Below are 22,826 nucleotides of genomic sequence, written 5' to 3'. Positions count from 1 at the left end.
CATTTGATAAAGTGGTAATAGTACTCAGACAATCACCTTAGTGGAACTTTGTGTCGCACATGCACTTCTAATGAATTGCCTAATGTTAAAATGCATTTTTTTACCTTTTGAAAACAACAATTCATCATGATTTTTAGATTAAAATTTATGTAAATGTATAAGGGTGCATATTTTTGCTCACCAAGACATTTCAGCAGTTTGTGCCACATTTAAAAATCAGAATATAATTTTTTTCTCAGTTTGATATTTTAGTAACTTCATGAACCCATGAGAGACACAAATCTGTTTTCAGTATTGCACGTTAAATTGAAGACACTGCTCTTACTGCTTGATATGTGGCGTCACACACCCATGTGTATGCGTGTCTTGAAACGAACGCTACTGATGTCACAGAAATTGCTTTCAGGCAAATTAAGTTTTGCTCAACTACTATGAACAAAAACATGACAGACAAGCTGTATCTTGTTTAGTTCAGGCAGTGCTGTTTGTCTTGAAGGACTGAGCAACTGTGTCTTTGTTCCTAGAGATAGCGCAGAAAATATAGTGCTGCTGTATTGAAACTAGTGACAAACAGTCGTACATCTTAGAATTGACTTAAAAGTGCACTTCAGGACAGCTTCGGGTTTGGCTGACTGCAGAGAAATCTTGAGCCAGGAAGTAAATGTTTTTCTACAATGTCAATTGCTTTTTCAAACTGAACATACTCATCTTTCATTGAAAAGCCTCTGGAACAAGTATGCACTATTTTTGACCACACTGAAGTATTTTAAAAATACATTAATTCATTTTAGCACTAAACAACAGACACAATAAGAAATGTTTTCTGTCTAGGAATCATTTTGTGCTTTAGGGTTTGCTGCCATAGGTTTTGGTGGGAGGAAGAAGGTTAGGAAAATCGCTTCCAGCACCTTTAAAAAGATGGTCTTGTTTGGCATTTAATGATGGTGCTTTGGCCAAGACAGGAAGGGCATTCACCCATGAGCGTGTGTGCGGTGTTGGGGCGGCAGGGCTGCTATATTGGAGTCTCTGATCATGCTGTGATGAAGATCACACCTAGCGTTGCATCAGGTTGGTGGTCTGTGTATGGCCAGACAGGTGTTCACTCAATAGCTGTCCCACTTCTCTGACCTTAAAGCTTTTAATCAGCTCTGTCTGAGAGCCCGTCAATCCTTTCAAAGCATGACAGTGGTGGAGAGACTGAGGGAGGGAAAGGGAGAGGCCATGCATAGGGTTGGCACTTTGACAAAATGGTTAAACAGGAGAATGAGGGGCTATTTCACTACCTTTGTGACAGGGAAAAATAAATAAAAATGTAAGTCATGGTAACCAAAACAGCTTTGTTACCAAGAGTCTTCAAAATACCTTCTTTCATGTTCCACAAAAGAAAGGTTTAAAACGACATGAGGGTGATGACACGTTTTTTTTTTGGTGAACTATCTCTTTAATGTTTTCATTTTTATTCTTCTTATTATTTTTGTATTTGTAATAATATTAATAATAATAGTAATGATAATAATGATAATAATAATAATAATAATAATAATAATAATAATAGTAATAATTTGTTTATTCATTTTTTTAATGATAATCATATGATATCATGTGATATGTGACATATATTAATTTGAGACAAAACACATATAGTGGCATTTTTGGAACCAGTATCTTGAATTTTAGGGCATAACTGCATTTGTGGAGTTGTTGCCCTGCATCATATTTGTAAACAGTCAACTATATGAAATATAGTGTAATAATAAGATGATGTAACTTACAGGTCTGTGCGGGGCTAGTGAGTTAACTGCGTTACAATATTTCAGTTGCGTAATTTTTTTCAGTTAATGCGTTAAACTGAAAGCCCTAACATACACACACACACACACACACACACACACACACACACACACACTTATATTACCAATGGGCTTTCTGAATAGCTAACCAACAAGGAAACTATATAAAGTAGTCAACATTTGAAGTGGATCAAAACCTTTCATTAAATTTCTCCTAAAACCAAAAAGAATAACTGTTCTTGCCCTTGATTGACTTTATTTAACTTTTTTTGATCCACTTCAAATGTTGACTACTGTAAAAGTGTGCTGATTCTGAATTTGGAATGTTTACATTTAAAAAATGACAAGACAGAATGGCAAGTTCTTTACATTTTTTTACATTTTAATTTTAAATATATTCAAGGAATTTCAATGTTAGAAAGATTTTTACTGAGCCTTATGTTGTTTCAAAACCTGTAAAATTTTTATATCTTCTGTGGAGCATCTGTGTTTTGGACCCAACAGTGTTTTTTTTCTCTCTCTCTCTCTCTTTCTCTCTCTCTTCCTTGTACAGCAGAGAAAAAAAAAAAAATCATGTCATGCAGCTTTGGAATAATGTGAGAGTGAGTAAATGATGACAGAATTTCCATTTTTGAGTGGACTATTGATATAATGTAATTTGTTACAGGTGAAATATGCATATATGTTATAGGTTATATAGTTACAGGTTATATATGCATATATAAATTGAACTGCACAGCTCAGTCAAAAACTGCAGAACATTTAGGAAAAAAAAAGAAGGAAAATGGTGCAAATTTTCCATTTTTTTCCCCCCACTGAATTGCAAATGTGTGTTGATTGCATTGGCAGAAACAGGCTGCTGCCTCTGCATTCTGCAGGTGGGTGCCACATGTTGGCAGCGGTTGAACTGAATCGCTATTATATGCAAAATTTTTGGTGTTCAAAAAAGAGCTATAGAAATTCATTGACTTGTTGCTCCAGTGGAAGCATCTGGGGCTTGTGAGTCATTTCCACTGGAATACGGTTTGTTCTCTGAGAGGAAATGATGATGAGTTTGATCCTTTGCTGCTAGCAAGTTTGTGTTGTTTCCTTAAGCTGCAGATTTGCCAAGACTGTGCCCGATTTTGAGTTCTTTCGAGCGGTGCTCCTCCACTTGCAAGGTTCAGTGAGTGACAGTAATTTCAATCCAAGCTAATTGAGTTGTTGAATCTCCCTTTGAGTCCCTTTTCTCGCTCGCTTCAGGGTCTCTGATCAATAGTAATACACTATTGTGATATGTCAGCCAGACTTATTTATATATTTACCCCATTCTTTCTTTATCAAAGGGTATCAGGCGACTCTTTTCACAGGAGATTGTCTCACCTTGGTAGACCTATGGGGATGTTTGAATTCATTGTTCGGACTGACACGGTTTAGAGTTTAAACACATCTTTGAAACAGCAGGTAATTGTATCATAGCTTTTATGGCTATTAATGAGGAGAACCGTTAAAAGCGTACTCAGTGTGCTTGCACTGAAACCTTCCTGACTTCCACAATTACCCACAGCCTTAGTTTAATCTTTTAACTCATCTCACACACTTTATCAACAGTGAACCATTTCATCTTTTTTACCCACTGACACCCCTTCATCCTAAAGCCGGACTCCAAATGAAGCGTGCTGGTTGATTTATCTTAATGTCGTTCTGCTGTAATCTAGTTGATTTGTGGAAAAGAAAAAAAAAAAAATCTGCTCCTCAAAACCCTTTGATTTTCAGTCCCACTGCAAAATCCCACAAGTCCATTTCTTGTTTTCCAGCCGAGACCCTCTTTTGTAAGCCCACCCACCCTGTTGCTTTTAGACAACCAGGGCAATTACTTTAGGCTGGCTTTTGCAGTGAAGTATGAGGAACTAGCCATGTTATTTTCCTTTCTTCAACCACACTGACTTTCAAAACGCTATATGCTAAGGCACACATGCTAACGTTCTTTGTTGAAGGATCCTCTGGTGGGATCTTGTACCTCATGGCCTTCATGTCAATATACAGCGTTGGACTTCTGAGGTCTTGTGGGAAACGTTGTAACTCATTCCACCCCTCGACTTTCAGACGTTCTCCCTCTCCTCAACCTGTGGTTTTGTGGCTCTCGTCTTCATCTCATAGCCAGATACTTTTCATTTAATTGAAAGCCAAAAGTGCCTCAATGTTTAACTCTATAAATGTGCAATCAGCGCTCTGGTTCTGCACTTCACTTCTGAGAAATCTCTCGTTCTGCTTTTTTTTATAGAAATGAAATGTTCTTGTATCTGCTTGAAAGCTATCAGAATATTACAATAGATCTGCGCTGCTGTGCAGTCGTTCCTTTAATGACCGCAAAGCGATTTGTTGAATTTTTAAAGGAAGAAAAATGTCATCCGAATATCACATTCCACCAATCGCACCGCAGACTGCCAGGTTTTTTTGGCGAGGTTATTGACGGAAGGACGTGCATTATGATAGATGATGTGTCATTTGGATTGGGTTTCCTCTGCTCTTTGATGTGCGACCTGGAATAACAACCTCCAGACTCGCTGAGATAATCTGACAGATTTCTGGAAAGCCTCCGTGATTAGAACAAAAGTCACATAGAACTATTGTAGAGAAAGCGAAAACTGGATCTTGGACCTAGACTGCTGGGTTCTGGACCCACTATGCGTTGAAGTTTATACGTATGTATGTGCGTGCATGTGTGGATATGGGAAAATCTCTGAAATGTGGTGTGTGGTGAAGAGTTGGAGGAGGGGGACTTGACGTCCCTCTACCCAGCTGGGTAGCACATGCACGGGAGACTAAAGAAGCACAAGAGATGTGGTGAGCATTCCGTGGGCTGTGTGTGGAGAATGGAACGCTCCCAAAGAGCCATTGGAAAGATCCATTGCGGTCTTGGTCACGGAAATAGTACAGCCCCATACTCTTGGAGTTCTCCTCAGAAACACTGAACGATTTATACATCACCCTCTTTACTTTTCTCCCCTTTTTCCTTTTTAGTTTAGTGCTCTGATAGCACTTTTCCACCTACATGATTCAGATGCGAGTTCTGGGCCAGTGCCAATCCTCGAACCATTCTGTGCGTTTCCTCCGCATGAAAGTGGGTTCCGGGGGTTCTGCAAAGTTTGTTTTTAGACTAGTCATAGTCATAGATATTTATAGAAAGATGTCTTATTAGTGTCTGTTTCTATGGGCCACCATATTGTAACGGTCAAATCCGGTCTGTGAACACTGGAGAACAAGTCTCCATTGGCACTAAAGATATGAACCTCTATATCTGCAATAGACTTCAGCAGATGATTTTCACAAGAAGACAAAGTCATTAACTAACACACATTAAAAAGTCAACATAGTTTGTAAAACCTGTGATATCGAATTTACACATATTACAACCACAAACCAACACATTCTTACCTGTGAAAATTTGTCTTATTTTTTAGGACTTCAAATTTCAGTGGGTTTTACAACCATGCTTGGAAAACTGATTGATTTTTACTGTGAATGATGACACATTTACCGTTCCAAGATGGCGGAAGCGTGTCTAAAGCGGTCAAATGTGGCAACTTTGTATACATATCTATGTGTTATAGTAAGGTAAACGACACATATCACTTTTACGTCATAGTTTGTTTCTCAAGTAGGTGGAAATGTCTCCAGTTCGTGACGGGCTCTATTTCGCCTAGCCAAGAACTGACCGAGAACGAGCTCTGGCTCCAAAACATGAATCACTGTTATGGAAATAAGACATGAGTCATTTTATGTTGCGCTGTCTGATATGTAAGCTGTTTTGGACTCCTATATTATTGACACCTAGTGGTGTGGAGGCGTCATTCCACAATGGCAACAATTTTTGGTCACCCATGCAATGATAGAAAATGTTGTGTTTGCATTCAGCGATTGCTAGTTTGTTTCACAAGCAAAAGTGTCTGATAATAGGAGGGTTAGAAAGATAAATTATCACCTATTCATGTGATCTCAACATGGCTGCCCCACATTCGATTGCCCGCTCCTGGTAAAATAAATAAATACATAAAAGGCAAAAAAAAAAAAAAATGTTTATTTATTTAGGGGTAACACTTTTTTTAATGAGGTAAAAATTGCTAATATCCCTTTTGAATTTAAGATTAGCATCAGGCTGAATATTCATGCAAATTATGAGTGCTTGCAAAAGTGATAATGAACAACTGTTAGCGTTAACTATATTGTCTTGACTAAGAAAAAAAGGGTAAATCCTTATGTAATGAGTTCAAGCACCCTAAACCTCATTTAAAATCAAGAATATTGGAAATGCAATATGAAAAATTGTGATGATTCAATTCAATTCATTTCAAGTTTATTTGTATAGTGCTTTTCACGATACAAATCACTGCAAAACAGCTTTACAGAAAATTAAAGTTTCTATAATATGTCAATGATTTATGATTGATGATGATTTAGTTTTTCTTTTTAGTAGTTTTAGTAGTTTTCTCCTCATAGTTGTAGTATTGGCTACAATATTCCCAATGGTCTTCCAGTTCTAAACCTCTATGATCTCATCTAGCGCCGGATAACAGATGATGGCACTGGCCGGTCGCATACTAAATGTATGTGTTAATTGTGAGTGGTCCAGACTCTCTCACTACCCCCTCCAGTGGGAGTGTGAATTCCCAACCGGACATGTTAATGGATCAATCTGCTCTGTCAAATGAGGGGGAGAGACCAAAGATGCCCACCAGCCCAGCTGTCCTGTTTCCACAATACTGGCCTGTTTAAACCCTGATAATAAACCATGCTCTTTGATGTCAGATGGACATTTCATATTTTTCTACAGATCGTTAAAAATGGATGAATCTCTCAACATGACTTCCCTCTAAGAAATCTTCATAAAACTCTTTCATCAGAGAGACACAGGAGGGGGTTTCGAGCATTTCAGCAGCACCTCACATCAAATATTGATTATCTGTTCTCTTTTTGTTTTTAGATTAACCCTCCCATCAGGGGTTTGTGTTACTGTTAGTCACTGGAACCTTGGGAGTTTGGAAAGCTAATCACAGGTTAAGTCCTGATGTCAATACTAGTATCAAGATAATATAAAACTCATATACACTATATATTTTGAAAGGTAAAACGTGAGTAATCCACAAAGGTGTGACTTCATGTCTTCTTCATACTTATTGACCAGTATTTTAAAAAATGCCCAAATATGAGTCAGTTAATATGACTGGCTATTATTTTAGTCTAAGTTATAGGTCTATGCTATTCATGTACTGCGGTATTTATGAGACACTTCAAAGAATATATGGCACATAAAGGGTATATGTCTAAAACGGTAGTATTGCCATGGCACAATAAAATAAAATAAAATAAAATAAAATTATTTATAGAATTAATACATATATTAATACATTTAGATAAATCAAGAAATTTTAAAGAATCTTTTTCAGGTGAGTTTTGCAAATATGCTGAAATTTTGCATCATGCTTGCTCATGCATAGCATTTAAATCGCTCATCCATGTAATCCATTTAATCATTATACTTACCTCCAATCCGATTTTCCTTGTGAACTCTTTGGATTTCAACTTTTCCAGACTGAAATTTTGCCCATTGATGATGATGGACAGGGAGAGGATTTGTCATGCATGGCCGTCTTTAGCATATTCCCCAGCACTGCTTTTGAAATACTTTTTCTGCAAGATGTGCTGAATATACAGTGCAGCCCAAGATGCACTGAGGCCGTCGGTTCAGCAGCAGACACGAAACACATCCCAGCCGTCACTCAAAATACACCCTATCAGATACAGACACGAGGTTGCACCAGACAATGATTTTATTGAGTCTGTGGGTTTGTGTTGTATTGCACGCTATTGCATGGTGCTTTACTCTGATTCAGTAATGTTGAGTCTGTTTGGTGAAATACAGCAATTATTATTTTATATTAGAGTAAATATATTTTAGAACAGTGCTAATATGTAATTACCCACCCTGAACACAGTTCAGATGTGTTCTCTTATAAGATTAAATCACCCAAAAATGAAAATTTGCTGAAAAGTTATTCACCCTCAGGCCATCCATTATGTAGGTGAATGTGTTTCTTCATTGGAACAGTTTTGCTCACAACTGGATCCTCTGCAGTGAATGGGTGCTGTCAGAATAAGAGTCCAAACAGCTGATAAAAACATCACAATAATCAATCAATAATAATGGATGGATTTGGATGGATAATAATAATATTAATAATAAAATGGATTAAAATGGAGCTTTTCACTTCATGAGATTACTTGGAATACTTGTGGATTATTGTGGTGTTTTTATCAGCTGTTTGGACTCTTATTCTGACGGCACCCATTCACTGCAGAGGATCCATTGGTGAGCAAGTGATGGAATGATACATTTATAAAATGAATAAATGGACATCTTGGATGGCTTGAGGGTGAAAAAATAAAGTATTAATCAAGTTTCATTTTGTGTGATCCATCGCTTTAAGATTGACTGTAATGTAATTAACTGTTTAATACTCTACAGCTGATTTTATAAAATTCTATAAACTCCTCTTTCACCCTTTGTCTTACTTTCTCTCTGTCTGTCCTCAGATTCACTTTAATTAGACTCCAAACCTCTTAACACCTCCCATCCGCAGTAACCCACAGACAAAAGCCGTCTCAGGTGTAATCCATTACTTATGGCCCACCAGTAATGGCCATGGCCACACTATTTATTGATCAGATATTTTTTCACATGAAGACATCTAACAGCTGTTATTGATTTTATGCCGGAGGATATCACTGCATTATTGAAAAATTGCCAACTCTGATCATTTAACGCTCGCGGGTGTATTTATCTGGCAATCTGTGCGATGAAAGATTAATTATGTTTTGTTCATTATTTCTAAACTACTTCACATTTGCTGTGACTCCCAGGCGTGCAGCGGTCATGTTGTTTGGTTACGTCGGTTGTAAATCACCCGCAGAGATATGCTGGTCACTTTTGTGTTGATATCCACAGGAGACCGTGATTTGTTAAAACATCTCAGTTTGTTAAAGTCATTTATAGATGTTTAGGTTGTTGGAAGCTAGCTTGCTGTTGTCCTTTTGTACGCAAACCTATCCTTGCGCATACACCAGCACATTAACCATTCAAGAGCACACATGCAGAAAGATCCGTTCGCAAATATATACATACTCCAAACGCAGCGTAAAGACACATATGAAATGAAGCTGTCACTCCTTCCTGTGAACCACATAAAAAGCTTTTTTACTGAATGGGCATCAATAATTTAGATTAATACCATTCTGTGTAAAACTCGTTTGCAGGCATTTATGTAATGGTGCCAGCTGAGACTTTTTTTTCCCCTTATCTTGTATGTCTCTGATGCCTGGTTTCTATCTGTCTTTTGAAAACAAGCAGGGCCGTTTCTGTGTAGTCATTTTGTTGGCCTTTGTAATTATTAACTACGTAAGTTTTGTTGACCCTAACAGCCCCACGCTTCCTCTGACTCTGACAGGTGGCCTGGTATCTCGTATCGGGATGATGTCATCAGCTGTTAGGGCAAGTACGGACAAATATTGTGTTTGTTTTCTTCCCTCAGCCCAACCGAAACTATGACAGTGTCCTTGTTCACGTTTCGAGAGGGACAGAGAGAAAACGTTAGTGAGTACGACCTTGTCTCCAAGTCTTGTATCGGTCTGTTTACACTTTGTAGTTTCCTATTTTAATCTTCTAGCAAGACAAAACTAAATTTTATGTTTTATTTATAGTAACAGTCAAAAGTTTGAAATCATTACATTTCATTAAGAGACATGAAGTCTCTTTATGTTTACCAAGGCTGCATTTATTTGATCAAAACTACAATGAAAAAACAGTGATATTGTATAATAATATTACAGTTATAATTACTGTTTTCTATTGTAATGTTTTAATATTTTCTTTTAAAATTAAATGTATTTTTAAAACATCAAAACTAATTTTCCATCATTCAGCCATTACTCCAGTCTTCAGTGCAGTCGCATCATTAACAAATCATTATTATCAATTTTAAAAGTTTTTGATGATTAAATAAATCAATGATTAAATAAATAAATACAGTAAATAAGTTTACGATTTTGATTTCAGTTTTAAATAAATTATGTTTCTTTCTATTCATCAAAGAATCCTAAAAATAAATGTATCATGGTTTCTTAAAAAAAAAAAAAAAGTTTTTAAAATTGTTAATATTAAGAAATGTTGTTGGAGCCAATAGCCTCGACATATCGCAGCGTCTCGAGTTCGAATCCCGGCTCGTGGACCTTTCCCGATCCCACACCCTTCTCTCTCTCCCACTTTGCTTCCTCTCCACCTACACTGTCTAAATAAAGGAATAAAAACACCAAAAAAAAAAATATATATATATATATATAAAAAAATAAATAAATAAAAAATATCTATCTCTCTCTCTCTATCTCTCTCTCTCTCCCTATATATATATATATATATATATATATATATATAAAGAAATGTTTTTTGAGCATAACAAATTGGCATATTAGTATGGTATCTCAAGCATCGTATGACACTGAAGAAGACTTGCTAAAAATGTGTCATCCCAGGAATAAATTACATGTTAAAATATATTAAAAAGAAAATAGAAAATCTTTATGATCGCAATAATATTCCCATTATTACTGTTTCTACTGGATTGTGATCAAATCAGTCCTGTCTTTTTTAGTCACTACTCACTTTCTTTTTAGTGGTGTAAATTATTATAAAAATAAATATGAGTTTGAGTTGTGTTGGGCTCCAAATAAAAAAGAGGCTAAAAATTGCTTTTTGATAGTACATTTATCTCTATGAATCATTTAAAAAACAGCAATCTTATCCAGTAAGATCCTAGTATAAACAGAAACTCTTTGGATTTAGTTTGCATGATGCAACAAACATTTAAAGTTTGTGCTGCATCCATTGACCTTTATAAAGAGTGCAATATGCCTGCCAAATAATGGATTCAAAGCCTGTATGCTCGTGTATTACATCATCTATCCTATGCTGTTGGATTGTGGATATAAAAATGTAGTGGAAGAGCTGGCAGGCCGAGCTGCGAAAGATGAATCAGTGTGTAAAAAAGAGTGATGGAGAAGAAAGAGAGCAGAACACAGGTATGCTGATGCATCCCCTTGACATTTTCACAACGCCTTCAAACCACTCTCAGGGGGGAAGCAGCGTGGGCCTGTACGCTCCTTTCTACATCGCATTGGACTTGTGCCATGTGGGGTTGGATCCACAGTCAAATATGGAAGAAAGTAACATATGGTTGTATAATCAGTGCCTTCTTTAGATGAGGGCAAGGTCCTTTTAAGCAAGTCGTTTGACTTGGCGGCCATCTTGATAATGCCCTCGGCCGGTTATTTTCAAGTTATGCAAGAGCAGCTTCTATCTGCTTGAATGAGGAAAAGCAAAAATCTCAAAAAGCTGTTCTGCTAAGCCTACACTTAGCAAAAAAAAAAAAAAAAAAAAAAAAAAAAAATTGACCAAAACGTTATCTTCTTTAGCTTAAAATCTTCTTTAGCTTAAAAAAGGTCTACAAAACCTGCTAATATATTACCTTTTTTAACAACTAAAGCCAACTTTAGCTAGTTAATAAGAACACAGTTAAATGTCTTTGGCAAGTATCAAAATGAACATTGATGATGCCTAAAATTTTATTTATTTAATTTTATTTCAAGTAATATATATGTATTATGTTTTCATTTCAGTTTTAGTTTACTGTAATAGCCATGTTTATGAGTGTTGCAACATTTCCCAACTAGTTCAAAAATAACATGATTCCCCTTTAAACTATCTCTGTTAATGGGCCTGAAGCTGTTGGGTTCGGTACCCTTAAGGTATGTAGATGATATCTACCAAGCCGTTTGACAAAAATAATATGCATAACCTTTATAACTTCCTGTATAGCCAGTTGGTTCAGGTAAAAACACCACCTCAATCAAGCAGATGGTAAATGGTCTATCAGGAAAAGGGTTATTCAGGGGAAACGTGTGTAAAGTTTGAGCATTAATGGAAACACAGCGCACAGAGCACAGCGCGAGTGAAAGCTGGAGCGCTGACCATATGTTGCAGCAGGTTTCTGCTGAAGGTAAATATTAGCTATGGCTGACACAGTAGATGAGGGAAGCTGGTAAAACAGGAATCAAACAGCCATGTTTAGAAGTAGAGGCAGCGCTCAACATCCCAGCACGTCTGCAGAAATGCGCACACGCTCAAAAACAAACACACTACTATGAGTCGTACGTGCATGGCCGGCTGTAGGATTCATTACATTCTCCTCATTGATTTTAGAGTTACTCTTGAACTCCACCGTCGCAGTCTGTTCTCCGTTTTTTTGCTGCTAACTTGATACAGCGTTGTAATGCGCCCACAGCGTGAGCGGGATGTGCTGGCAGGCACCGTATCATCACTCTCTAGCACATAAACATATTAGTGTCCTCACCGAAGCTGAGCTCTCCTTTTTTTCTAACTGAAGGACCTGGATTGCTATTAGATTACCCACACACAATGGGGCGTATTTTGTAGACTCTCTAAACAAGCCTTTCTGCGGTTTTCTTAATGAGATGGGCCGAATGCCATCATTTTTTTTTTTTTCTTGGAGGCCTAAAGCAGGACCAGTGTTGTGCCTCGTGCCCGGGGAGAGATGTGGATCCGGTCAGGCTGCCGTCCCAGAGAATGGTAGCTCTGTTTGGAGTGTGCCTCCGCACTGATGCTACGTCTTACAGGAGGCGTCCTAGTTGCACCCCCACCCCAGCCGCATGGTCCACGCGTGTGGGTGAATAGGGCAGATTTTGTGATTCATTGTGAGAAGTAGGCTTGGAAACAACAACTGTTACATTTTATACACTGATACAGTAGTTCTAAACCTTTTTGACTTGAAAGCCCCCCCATTGTCCAAGACAGTATATGAATGACCCCTTAAAGGAGAAGTCCACTTCCAGAACAAAAATTGACAGATAATGTACTCACCCCTTGTCATCCAAGATGTTCATGTCTTTCTTTCTTCCACCGGAAAGAAATTATGTTTTTAGAGGGAAACATTTCAGGATTTTTCTCCATATAATGGACTGATATGGTGCCCCGAGTTTGAACTTCCAAAATGCAGTTTAAATGCGGCTTCAAACGATCCCAAATGCGGTTGTAAATGATCCCAGTCTTATGTAGCAAAATGATCAGTTATTTTCATAAAAATAATACAATTTATATACTTTTCAATGTCAAATGCTAGTATTGTCTCGCTCTGCCTGAACTGTTTTTTTTTTGTTTTTGTTTTTTTTTTTTTTTTTTCTGTTTCATGACATAGGGTATGTTGAAAAATTCCCATCTCATGTTCTTCCTCAACTTCAAAATCATCTTATATTTTTTGTAAAGGGTGTTTGATCTTCTTTGCATGTTCACTTTGCAAAGACTGGGTTGGAGCTTCTGCAGTGATGTAGGATGATTTTGAAATAATTTTTGAAGTTGAGGGAGAAAATATGATTGGAGTTTTTCGACGTTCCCTAACTGTCTTGAACCATAATACACAGAGTTCAAGGAAAGCAAGATAAGACAAGCCTTTGAGATTAAAAAGTATTTAAATTCTATATTTATAATGAAAATAACCAATCGTTTAGCTAGATAAGACCCTTCTTCCGTGGTTGGGATTGTTTACAGCCGCATTTGGGATCATTTGAAGCCACATTTAAACTGCATTTTGGAAGTTTAAAATCAGGGGACCATATTAATCCATTATATGGAGAAAAAATCCTGAAATATTTCCCTCAAAAACTATTTCTTTACGGCTGAAGAAAGACTTACATGAACATCTTGGATGACAAGCGGATGAGTACATTATCTGTACATTTTTGTTCTGGAAGTGGACTTCTCCTTTAACCCATCAACCATTTGACCAACTGCCAGTGATCAGTTTTGACCTGGGTAGGTAAATATAAAGTTTGGCAAGATACTTCCTACTGCTGCTTCTTGCTGGTTCAGCTGATATTTGCTCACCACTGACACCTGCAGTTTCGGAGGTGCATGTGCCACCAGTGGTTAATGTGCAAATCATGCTTTATGGATTTTCTGAAGGCATATTAGGCTTTAGTGTGCAGTATGTGTATTTTATGTATTTCATTTTTCCTGAGGTCCCCGGTCAGTGGTCAGGCTAGCAAAACAAGTCGGCCTCAGAGTAGACCCTCCAGTAGGAAAAACCACAGTCATCCTTGACTTCCATCTACATGCTCACAGTCTTGCCAGATTTTGTGCTGAAATCGGGACTAATCACTTACGTTGGACTAATGCCCTAATGGGTGGATTAAACATGACTCAGTGAGGTTTTTAACACACCTTGGACAATGGAAGGCTTTAGCCTCTTTTAAATTGTTCATATATACCTCACGGTCATATCTATGTGATTACTTCCTTCCATGTTATGAGTTTCTACATGTAGTCCAGAGACCTGGAGACAGAAGTAGAGTCCATGTTGTCTGAACACCACTCTTGGGTGTGTTAGTCGGATCCACTGGATGATACTTTAAGACATTGGGATTTGTTCTGCGGTTTGTAACTTTACTTTCATCGTGATTCAGATGTCTGCAAGTGATCGTCTTACTCAACTTTTTTGTTGTGCTTTCGAGGGCACCATTGTGCCAACGACAACATACTCTCACAGTGTGTTTGTCCTTGCTTCTGTTTCGTAGCAACTTAACTTCTTTTATTGTGTATGGAAGTGCTTATATTCTCGAGTTTTCTCTTTGATTGCCCTCCATTGTTCAACTCCACTGTGCAGGCTATAATTACACTCCATCTCCTACTTTCTTTGGAAGAACCCTTCATCCCCAAGGTGGAGGAAGAGGAGGTGGAAATGGGGTCAGGGGGCCCAGAGGCTTTGGGTTCCTCAGTGTGAGGATTTGGGTTCTGGAGCCGTATAATTACCCCTCTCTCACAGCTCCCTCAAAGGCGAAGACTGATCTTTATTTGTGGTGGTCTTAGTGGATGACTCAGAGGAGGGAGTTAGCAGAATATAGACTGCTTGCTGCTTCTACTATTCCCCCACTAACAACATCTCTATGCATCTGAAGTGAACTAGGGCTATATTTCAGACGCTTTCCCCCTAGATCCGCCTTGGATTGTTTTTCTAACTGATGTTGGCAAGCTGTAAATCGTATTGGTACTTCACAAGACATTTCCTCTGTTTCAACCCTGTCACGGTAGCAAATGCAAGCAGAAACAGGGTCAAACCAAAGGGTACAAGGACACAGGTGTTCCCCAAGGTAGCTGTGCAGAGGTTGCCAGCCGTCTTTCTGTCAAACTCGATTAGTCAATCAATCTGTCGTTTCACAGCGCCTGCTGATGGGTCTATACACTCTGGTCAAAAATATCTCATCCGTACAGGCCTGAGTAAATGAGAAATGAAGGGTTCAGTGTGCATTGGTTAAAAAACGGACACATCACCAGCTGGTTCTCTCCTTTATAAGTGATGTTTGCTAAGGATAGCATCACAATTGATTCTCTTACTTAGGGTTTAGGGGGTCTTATGACATGGACCAGTAAGTAACCACCAATAACACAAGTGTAATGGCAACTTTTGCGTGGTCTTTGCTCTGAAGAAAGCATAAATGCCTTGTTTAAAACATGTGCAGGTGGTTAACACAGCTGAGTTCATGGCAAACAGATTGAACTTCATTCTCTTGCAAAACATACCTGAAAATACTAGTGCAACACTGCCTGAGAAAAGTGAAGCTTCCTCAGCAATAAGAGTTTGTTGCTTTATATTCAAGTACCATGTGTTCTCTGAAATCTTGAGTGCCTTCTATACAGGTTTGTGCAGTGGCGACCTTGAACTTTTTTTTCACACTTTTAAGCAAACAACACACACACATACACACAAGGCCTATTTCTTTGTGCACTGTATGAACAGTGCATACTTGCCTTGCTTCTCTCTAGTTCTCTCTAAATGTGTGACTAGTTTCAACCCCGCTGGTCATGAGATCCATTTTAGTCTTCAGTGTCTTCTCAAGTTTAACTTTTCCCAGATTATCTTTCAAATGGCTGTAAGTCTTGAACTAAGCAATTAAACACTTGCTCATACTTGTTGAACTCTCATGACTGATGTTACCCACCGGCCTGTGCTCAAACCAGTTTTTCAACTTTCCTTAAAATGGCTTACAAATACCCTTATCAGTAGGAAGCTGATCCCTGATCAGTTCAACAGGCAACTGTAAATGTAAATATTTACACTTATATTGACCATTTCATGAAACTGGCATCTTTTACATTTTAAAAAGGTTGTTTTTAAGTGCATTTTTGTATGATTTTATGAGATTATATAAAACATTCTAAACAAATAATGTGTAAACAAATCTCAATCTAACTAACAATGATGATGTCATTAGTATACCAAACAAAATTATACGAGGGATGCAAATGGCGCCCATTTGGTTAAATAACCCAAAATTTCCCTCTGTTTTGTTCTCCCCTGCAGTATTTCGAACTTTTATGAGTGGCGTGATTAAGCGCGGTAGTTCAGAGTTACTTCCTCTTTGCTAAGGTTTCTCTGTAGGAGGTAATTACCTCTTTTGCCAGTCATAAATAAGAGGGAGAGGGGGAAAGAAGGAGGCGAAGGTATGTGGTTTAGTATATGTTTGTGCAGGAAGCGAGGCCAACAGGACAGCACCTGATGGCAAGGAGAGATATATCTACTCGGGGTCTCTTACGACAGGTTTGTTAAAGACAACAGAACTCACGGCCCCTCCAGGGACACGTTTGCCAGAGTTATTCACGGGTCAGGAAAGCTTCTGTTATGAATGGCCTCTGTAGAGCTAAACAGGAACTGAAAGTGCTCATGGATGCATAGCCCTTCTGAGGAAGCATAACAGGGTTGAAATGTAAGAAGAGTCGGTTGTCTGGTCAGGTGTTAAGGAAGTAAAGACAAAGAAAATATGAATGAAAAGCAGGGGGTGAGGTAAAGGGGGTAGTTAAACAAAAGTATGATTAATAGCACGTGCAAGAAAGCGAGACGTTAGAGAAAAGAAAGGGGCGAGAAGGAGGGGTTTGAGTGTTGACACATCATTCTCAGCTGGAAGGGGTAAAAGAAGGTCACCAGGGAGACAAAAGGCCAAGGGCCTGCCAAAACAAGATGCATTTGACTGCGAGGCATGCCATATTCAGGGTTATCTTGAGAGACAAAACCACTATTGTTTTAACAGTGGGCAATGGAAGCATCCTCTGTGTGACAGATACCTTCGAACTCCTGAAAGCTGTTGCAGGGTAAAAAATAGAAAACCCATTCGTTTACTACTAATTGCCTGCCTGGTTTATTGTAGCTTAATTCAAGTGCCATCATTGTGGGCACACTCAGACTGGATTCCACATTGTTTCCATTAATAGGTGCTTGAGGCTGTCACCGAGATGTTTACCAATGAGAAATAATTAGGATGGAGTGGTGTGGGAGGGTTGGCAGTCAGGATCAGAGTCGGGGGGGATCTACCATCATTACACATGCAGGGAAAGTCTACATCCGGAGCTCTTGAAGACCTAATGCTGCCTGTAAACACCACTGCAGCGCTTGTAATTAGTTCTGTTTGTCGACGAAGGCGGCGTTTGAAGTACTCTTGGTGAATCGGCATGCTGGCTGTTTTGTAGCGTGTAGCTGGCTGTTTTGTAACAATTGTAGCGTGAAAGCCCGAGTCGAGCCAATGAGTTGACAACTAGGGTTGTCAGTTTTCATGATTCCTATAAAAAAATGGCAAAAGATACCATATGCTTATATATAATTTAAATAAATTTGAGCGACAAAAAAGTGACATTGTTACAGCGTAATTGCACATTACTAGGCAATATTAATTAACAATACTTACTATAGGGTTAGGGTTTGGTTTAGGGTTATGTACATGAAATAGGTAACCTTAAAAGTGCATTAACAGTCGTTCTCAGCACTGACTGGTTGACTTGTTTGTAATGTCCATCTTCTTGTCTTTCTGCAGCGGGGAACGGACAGTCGGTGCAGACGGACCCCAGTAAGTCCGGATTTGTGGGTGATACGGTCGAACTGCGATGTGTCTTCATCAACGGTAAGCCACCAGTGAAGATCTCTCAGGTGACCTGGCAAAAGCTGATAAATGGCACCAAACAAAACGTCGCCACCGCTAACCCAGCCTTGGGAGTATCAGTGCTGCCCCCTTTCAAAGACCGTGTGAGCTTCAAGCACCCTGCTGTGCGCCAGAGGACCCCTTCTTCTCTTGAGGATACCACCATTGTGTTCAGCAACCTACGGCTCTCTGATGAGGCAGCGTACATCTGCGAGTACACCACCTTCCCAGCAGGCAACAGAGAGAATATGGTCAACCTCACCGTCTTTGGTAAGCCCACCAACTGGCAGTTGAGACAGTATATAGTGCTGTTCTCCTGTAAAAAGAGTGCATTCACAAACAGATCATCAATGGGTCTCAGTTATAAAACTTGAAAAGAATGAATCTGTGCATGTCATTTATAAAATGTGATGCAATCTAGGAAAACCCAACACATGGTGTAATTTTACCTTTTTTAGGCACCATACGAAAGCTGGGCTCAATCCCTTTTTATTGTGGCCATAGCTTAAACGTAACAAAAGTTAAAAGTGAGACGACTTTCACTTTCAATTCACGGGTTTAACGAGAGCTGTCTGTCAAGTCAGGAGCGCTATACTGCATCATTACACAAACAGACTAATGTCTGTTTTCCATTGTTTATCATGGGCATAGTCTCCAAACTTTTGATCATCCCTTGTATGTTTAGATAGCACGAATAATGCAGCCAACCTTAAGTTAACATTTAGAAAAGGGAGCGCAGCGCAACTGTTCGCGCACTGTGCATACAGCAGACTGTCATCAGACTCTGGATATGAAATACTCCATTATAACATCATTTAAGCACTGACATCACCAAGATTGAGCAGATTGACACGAGTAAGATCATTTTAAGTGAGCAGCTACAGTACTTCAGCTCACTGCAATAAATCACTATTTTCTGCACTAAACAAGTGAATTCTTGTGAGGATAGACAAGATGTTATAGAATAATAATTTAATGAAAACCTAATTTTGACAAAAAAATGACATTCAACCTACTTTTTGAATTACTTTTTGAATTGTCACAGACATGTGACAGTAGGCCTCATTCACAAATAACAAGAATCAATCAAATTGTGTAATTTGTTTAAAAAGATTTATTTTTCATGCTAAAATTTGTGTAATAGTTATACATATAGTTTTCCACATTAAGTGGTACAGTTTATGTAATGATTTTACATAAAAAATTGCATTTAACATGCACAAAAAAAAAAAAAAAAAAAAAAAAATCTGATTATTACAATTTCATTAAGAATGTTTTGAAAAATAATGTAGTTTGTATAAAATGCTGCAATTTTTGTACAAATAATTGCATGCATGATTTCCACAGAAATCCACTTTTCTGTATAAAGTAAATTCATGTGACAGTTTTCACTAGAATTGTTTTACAAATGATTCGTCTGACAGTTTGCGTTGAAAATTTGACAGAAGACTGGTTTTCTAAAATAAACTGTAAATTATTCATAAACATTGCTATTGAATGCTACGAGCTGCATAAGATTAGTTGTACAATTTACATGGAAATTGACAAGAACGAGGTTACTCTACAGCTGAATAGGAAGGTTTTGCACTGAGTCGCAAGTTCTCTGCACACATTTAACACCATGGATGGACAGCACAGAAATAGGTGTCATTTTCTCAAATATTCTCCGCACTCTTAGCACTGACATGGTGAGATATTTTTGATTAAAGGTGTTGTCATGGTTAGCAGGTAAGGTGTAAATGGATGTTGTTTCAGCAATATTTTATTCATAACCCTGTAAGCCCTTCACAAAATCATCTTTGTCCTTGACCGCTCCAGGTCTGTAACATGCTTGGTTAAAGCCTTCACCACGCTTGAAATTTATCGATCAGTGTTCACAATAACAGAAAGAGATGCACCCTAGCCTCGACCTGCAAAAATAATGTATTCATACACATTTCTGTCAATAGCTACACACACAGGTGAAGATCAGCGATCATTTTATTAAAAGAAGCCAACCGTGTCATATTTCTCACTTCCTTGAAACACAACATCAGATGTTAAGCAGAATGAGCTGCTCTGTGACAAATAAAGTGGATGGTGTTTTATACTGTATAGCTCCAAAAAGACCATTAACACTATAAAAGTACTTCATATGACTCCAGATCTTCCGAAGCTATACGATTTTACAAAATGGGGTTTGTGTTGATGAAAATAGCAATCTTTGATTAAATCATAAAAATAAATAAATAAATGGCAACAGTTTATAATAAGGGTACATGAATAACCATGTACTAATACCTAAATTAGTACTTAATTCATCATACACTAATGATTATTAAATGCATTAACTAATCTTGATCTAATGAAGAGCTGTCCTTAAGTATGACTGGAGTCATATGGATTCACGTATGAATAACGACAGCCTTAACTGTTAGTACATGTTTGATAGCTAATGCATTAATTAACATTTACCGGTAAATTAAATCAAACTGCCTCTTTAAGAAGGAGTAGTACTGTGACTTTTAAATAAATTTACATAATTGAATTCTATAATAATTTGAGCTTTTGACATCTGCAGCTTTGGTTTAAACATTACTGGGTGTCAAAGGATTTGTTGATCCTCCTTATCAAGCGTAGAAAATAATAAATATGGTAATAACTGATCTTGTCTGTTTTGTTGTTCATATTCCTATGAAACGCACCCTACTGCAATTTATACGCAGATTAAATAAACAATAAAAACTCAAAAGTGATACCCAATAGCTAGGTATCAGTACAGTTCACTCACCGTCCGTCAGTTTTAGTTTATTTTTTCCATTTTCATTTTGAATTTAAAGTATTTTTGTCATTTTTATGACTATAGTTTTTATTAATTGTTATGTCAGTTTAAGTTGTTTTAGTTGTTTTAGTACATCAACTGTAATAACCCTGAGTCAGATAAGTTCGGCTGACAAAAAGATTCAGGAATGTCTGCAGTAAGTTAAAATGGATGACACGTGACTTCAGAAGACATGGAATATAGTGCATGTGCGCAGTGATTCATCTCTTACAAAGCTGCATAGGTTAGGAAAGGCAACATGGTGTATATCCGCATGTGTGTTGGAGTGCAAGAGAGGAGTATCTCATTAGAGAGGTGGGTTATGCCTCCACTGATTGCAGATCTAATTAGAAATGAAGTGTTGATATGTTTTCCATTAAGCCAGCAAAGGGAGCTGCTTGGCTCAAGTACAGGGTGTTTTTTTTTTTTTTTTTTTTGCTAGTGTGTCTTGTTAACTCCCAGGCCCATTTTGTCACGTTCACATGCGTCCTCTGAGAATGCTGGCACTGCAGTAAGAGTGAGCAACCTGAATGGAGATAACCAGCTCAGTGTTTTCAAAGAGCCTCTTTATGTCATATCAACCCTCGCCACAAACCTCAGTGCTGCTATCAGCACTCTTTGACACGCACTCACATAAACACACATCTTCCTTTTTGATGCGGGCCTGTTAATTGCTAATTGGCAGCCCATAAAGGATCGAGATTGGATGACTTTGGGCACAGCGAGAAACGAGTGGTTTCTACATCTGTTTGAGTGCTTGACTGATGCTTTTGCTTTGAACACGGGGTAGGGGGAAAAGAAATTAGTGAACTGCTTGATTTATACTGACTGGGAAAAAACGACTTTTCAGAACAGCGAGATTAGTGTTAGAAGCACTGGATCAGTGAGAAAAAGAAACATTTTATTTTATTTTTTTCTTCACAAATTCTCAAGGGCACCTTTGTTGATCCTGTTCACACAGTATTTATGTATCTTTTACAGTGTTTCTTTTCTTATTTTTTACTGTTTACTTCTTTCATCCAGCACGGCCAGTGACCAAGATGACCTTGACTTCACCCACTATCGTGGCAAGGACGCCAAAACGCAAGATGCCTGTGGCCACCTGCATGTCGGCTAACGGCAAGCCTCCCAGCGTCATCAAATGGGACACTACACTGAAGGGTGAAGCCACGTTTCAGGAAACGCGCAATCCAAATGGCACCGTGACCGTGCGCAGTAACTACATCGTGTTGCCCAGTCGTGAGACCCATCGTCAGAAACTGACCTGCATCGTCACCTACCGTGCAGAACGGTTTACCGAGAGCGTCATACTCAATGTTCAGTGTAAGTTTTCTTTATATCTTTCAAACTCTAGTAAGAAAACAAGAATATGTGTTTTTAATGTTACTGGCCAGTCAGAAGTTTAAAGAAGTCGGTAATGTTCAGAGGAGCTGCATTTATCTGATCAAAAATACAGTAAAAATATTATCACAATTGCAATTTAAATGAACCATTTTCTATTAGAATATATTTTCAAGTGCAATTTATTCCTGTGATGCAAAGCATCATTACTCCAGTCTTCAGTGTCACATGATCCTTCAGAAATCAAACTATTATGGAGATTTACTTCTCAAGACACATTTTAGATTATTATCAATGTTAAAAACAGTTGTGCTGCTTAGTATTTAATAGCAAAGTAAATAATACTTCTGTTCATCAAGGACACATTAAAATGATCAAAAGTGACAGAAAAAAAAAAAATATAATGTTGCAAAATGATTTCTGTTTTTAAATAAATGCTGTTCATTAAAGAATCCTGAAAAAAATGTATCACAGTCCCCACAAAAAAATTAAACATTAATAATAATAACAACAATAACGATAACCATTATTAATAACTTAGCACCAAACCAGCATGTTAGAATCATTTTTGATGTACAATGTGACACTGAAAACTTCTAAAAAAAATTCAGCTTTGCGATGACAGGAATAAATAATAAATTAATTGTAATATTATTTTTACTGTATTTTGGATCACATAAATGCAGTGTAAAACATAAAAACAGAGTTATTTAAAATGTTTTTTTTTTAACAATATATCTTTTTTTGTATTGAATTTAAATAAATGCAGCATGGTGATCAGTAGTGTATATATTATACATCACAAAATCCAGCATTTTCTCAAAATT

At 37.8% G+C, this 22,826-nt stretch overlaps 1 protein-coding gene across 4 annotated transcripts in view; it reads left to right on the top strand.

Annotated features, from left to right (window-relative positions):
• Positions 1–22,826, top strand: part of nectin1b (nectin cell adhesion molecule 1b) — a 242,958-nt gene that overhangs the window by 42,427 nt on the left and 177,705 nt on the right. For all 4 annotated transcript variants that reach the window (XM_051135296.1, XM_051135293.1, XM_051135295.1 and 1 more), the window contains exons 2-3: positions 17,754–18,128; positions 21,682–21,981. In XM_051135296.1, coding sequence (XP_050991253.1) covers positions 17,754–18,128; positions 21,682–21,981 — 675 coding nt within the window. The remainder of the gene's footprint in view (positions 1–17,753; positions 18,129–21,681; positions 21,982–22,826) is intronic.

Source organism: Labeo rohita, chromosome 18, assembly GCF_022985175.1.
Source record: "Labeo rohita strain BAU-BD-2019 chromosome 18, IGBB_LRoh.1.0, whole genome shotgun sequence".
NCBI classification, from domain to species: Eukaryota; Metazoa; Chordata; class Actinopteri; order Cypriniformes; family Cyprinidae; genus Labeo; species Labeo rohita.
This window is presented reverse-complemented; position numbering and strand designations above follow the sequence as displayed.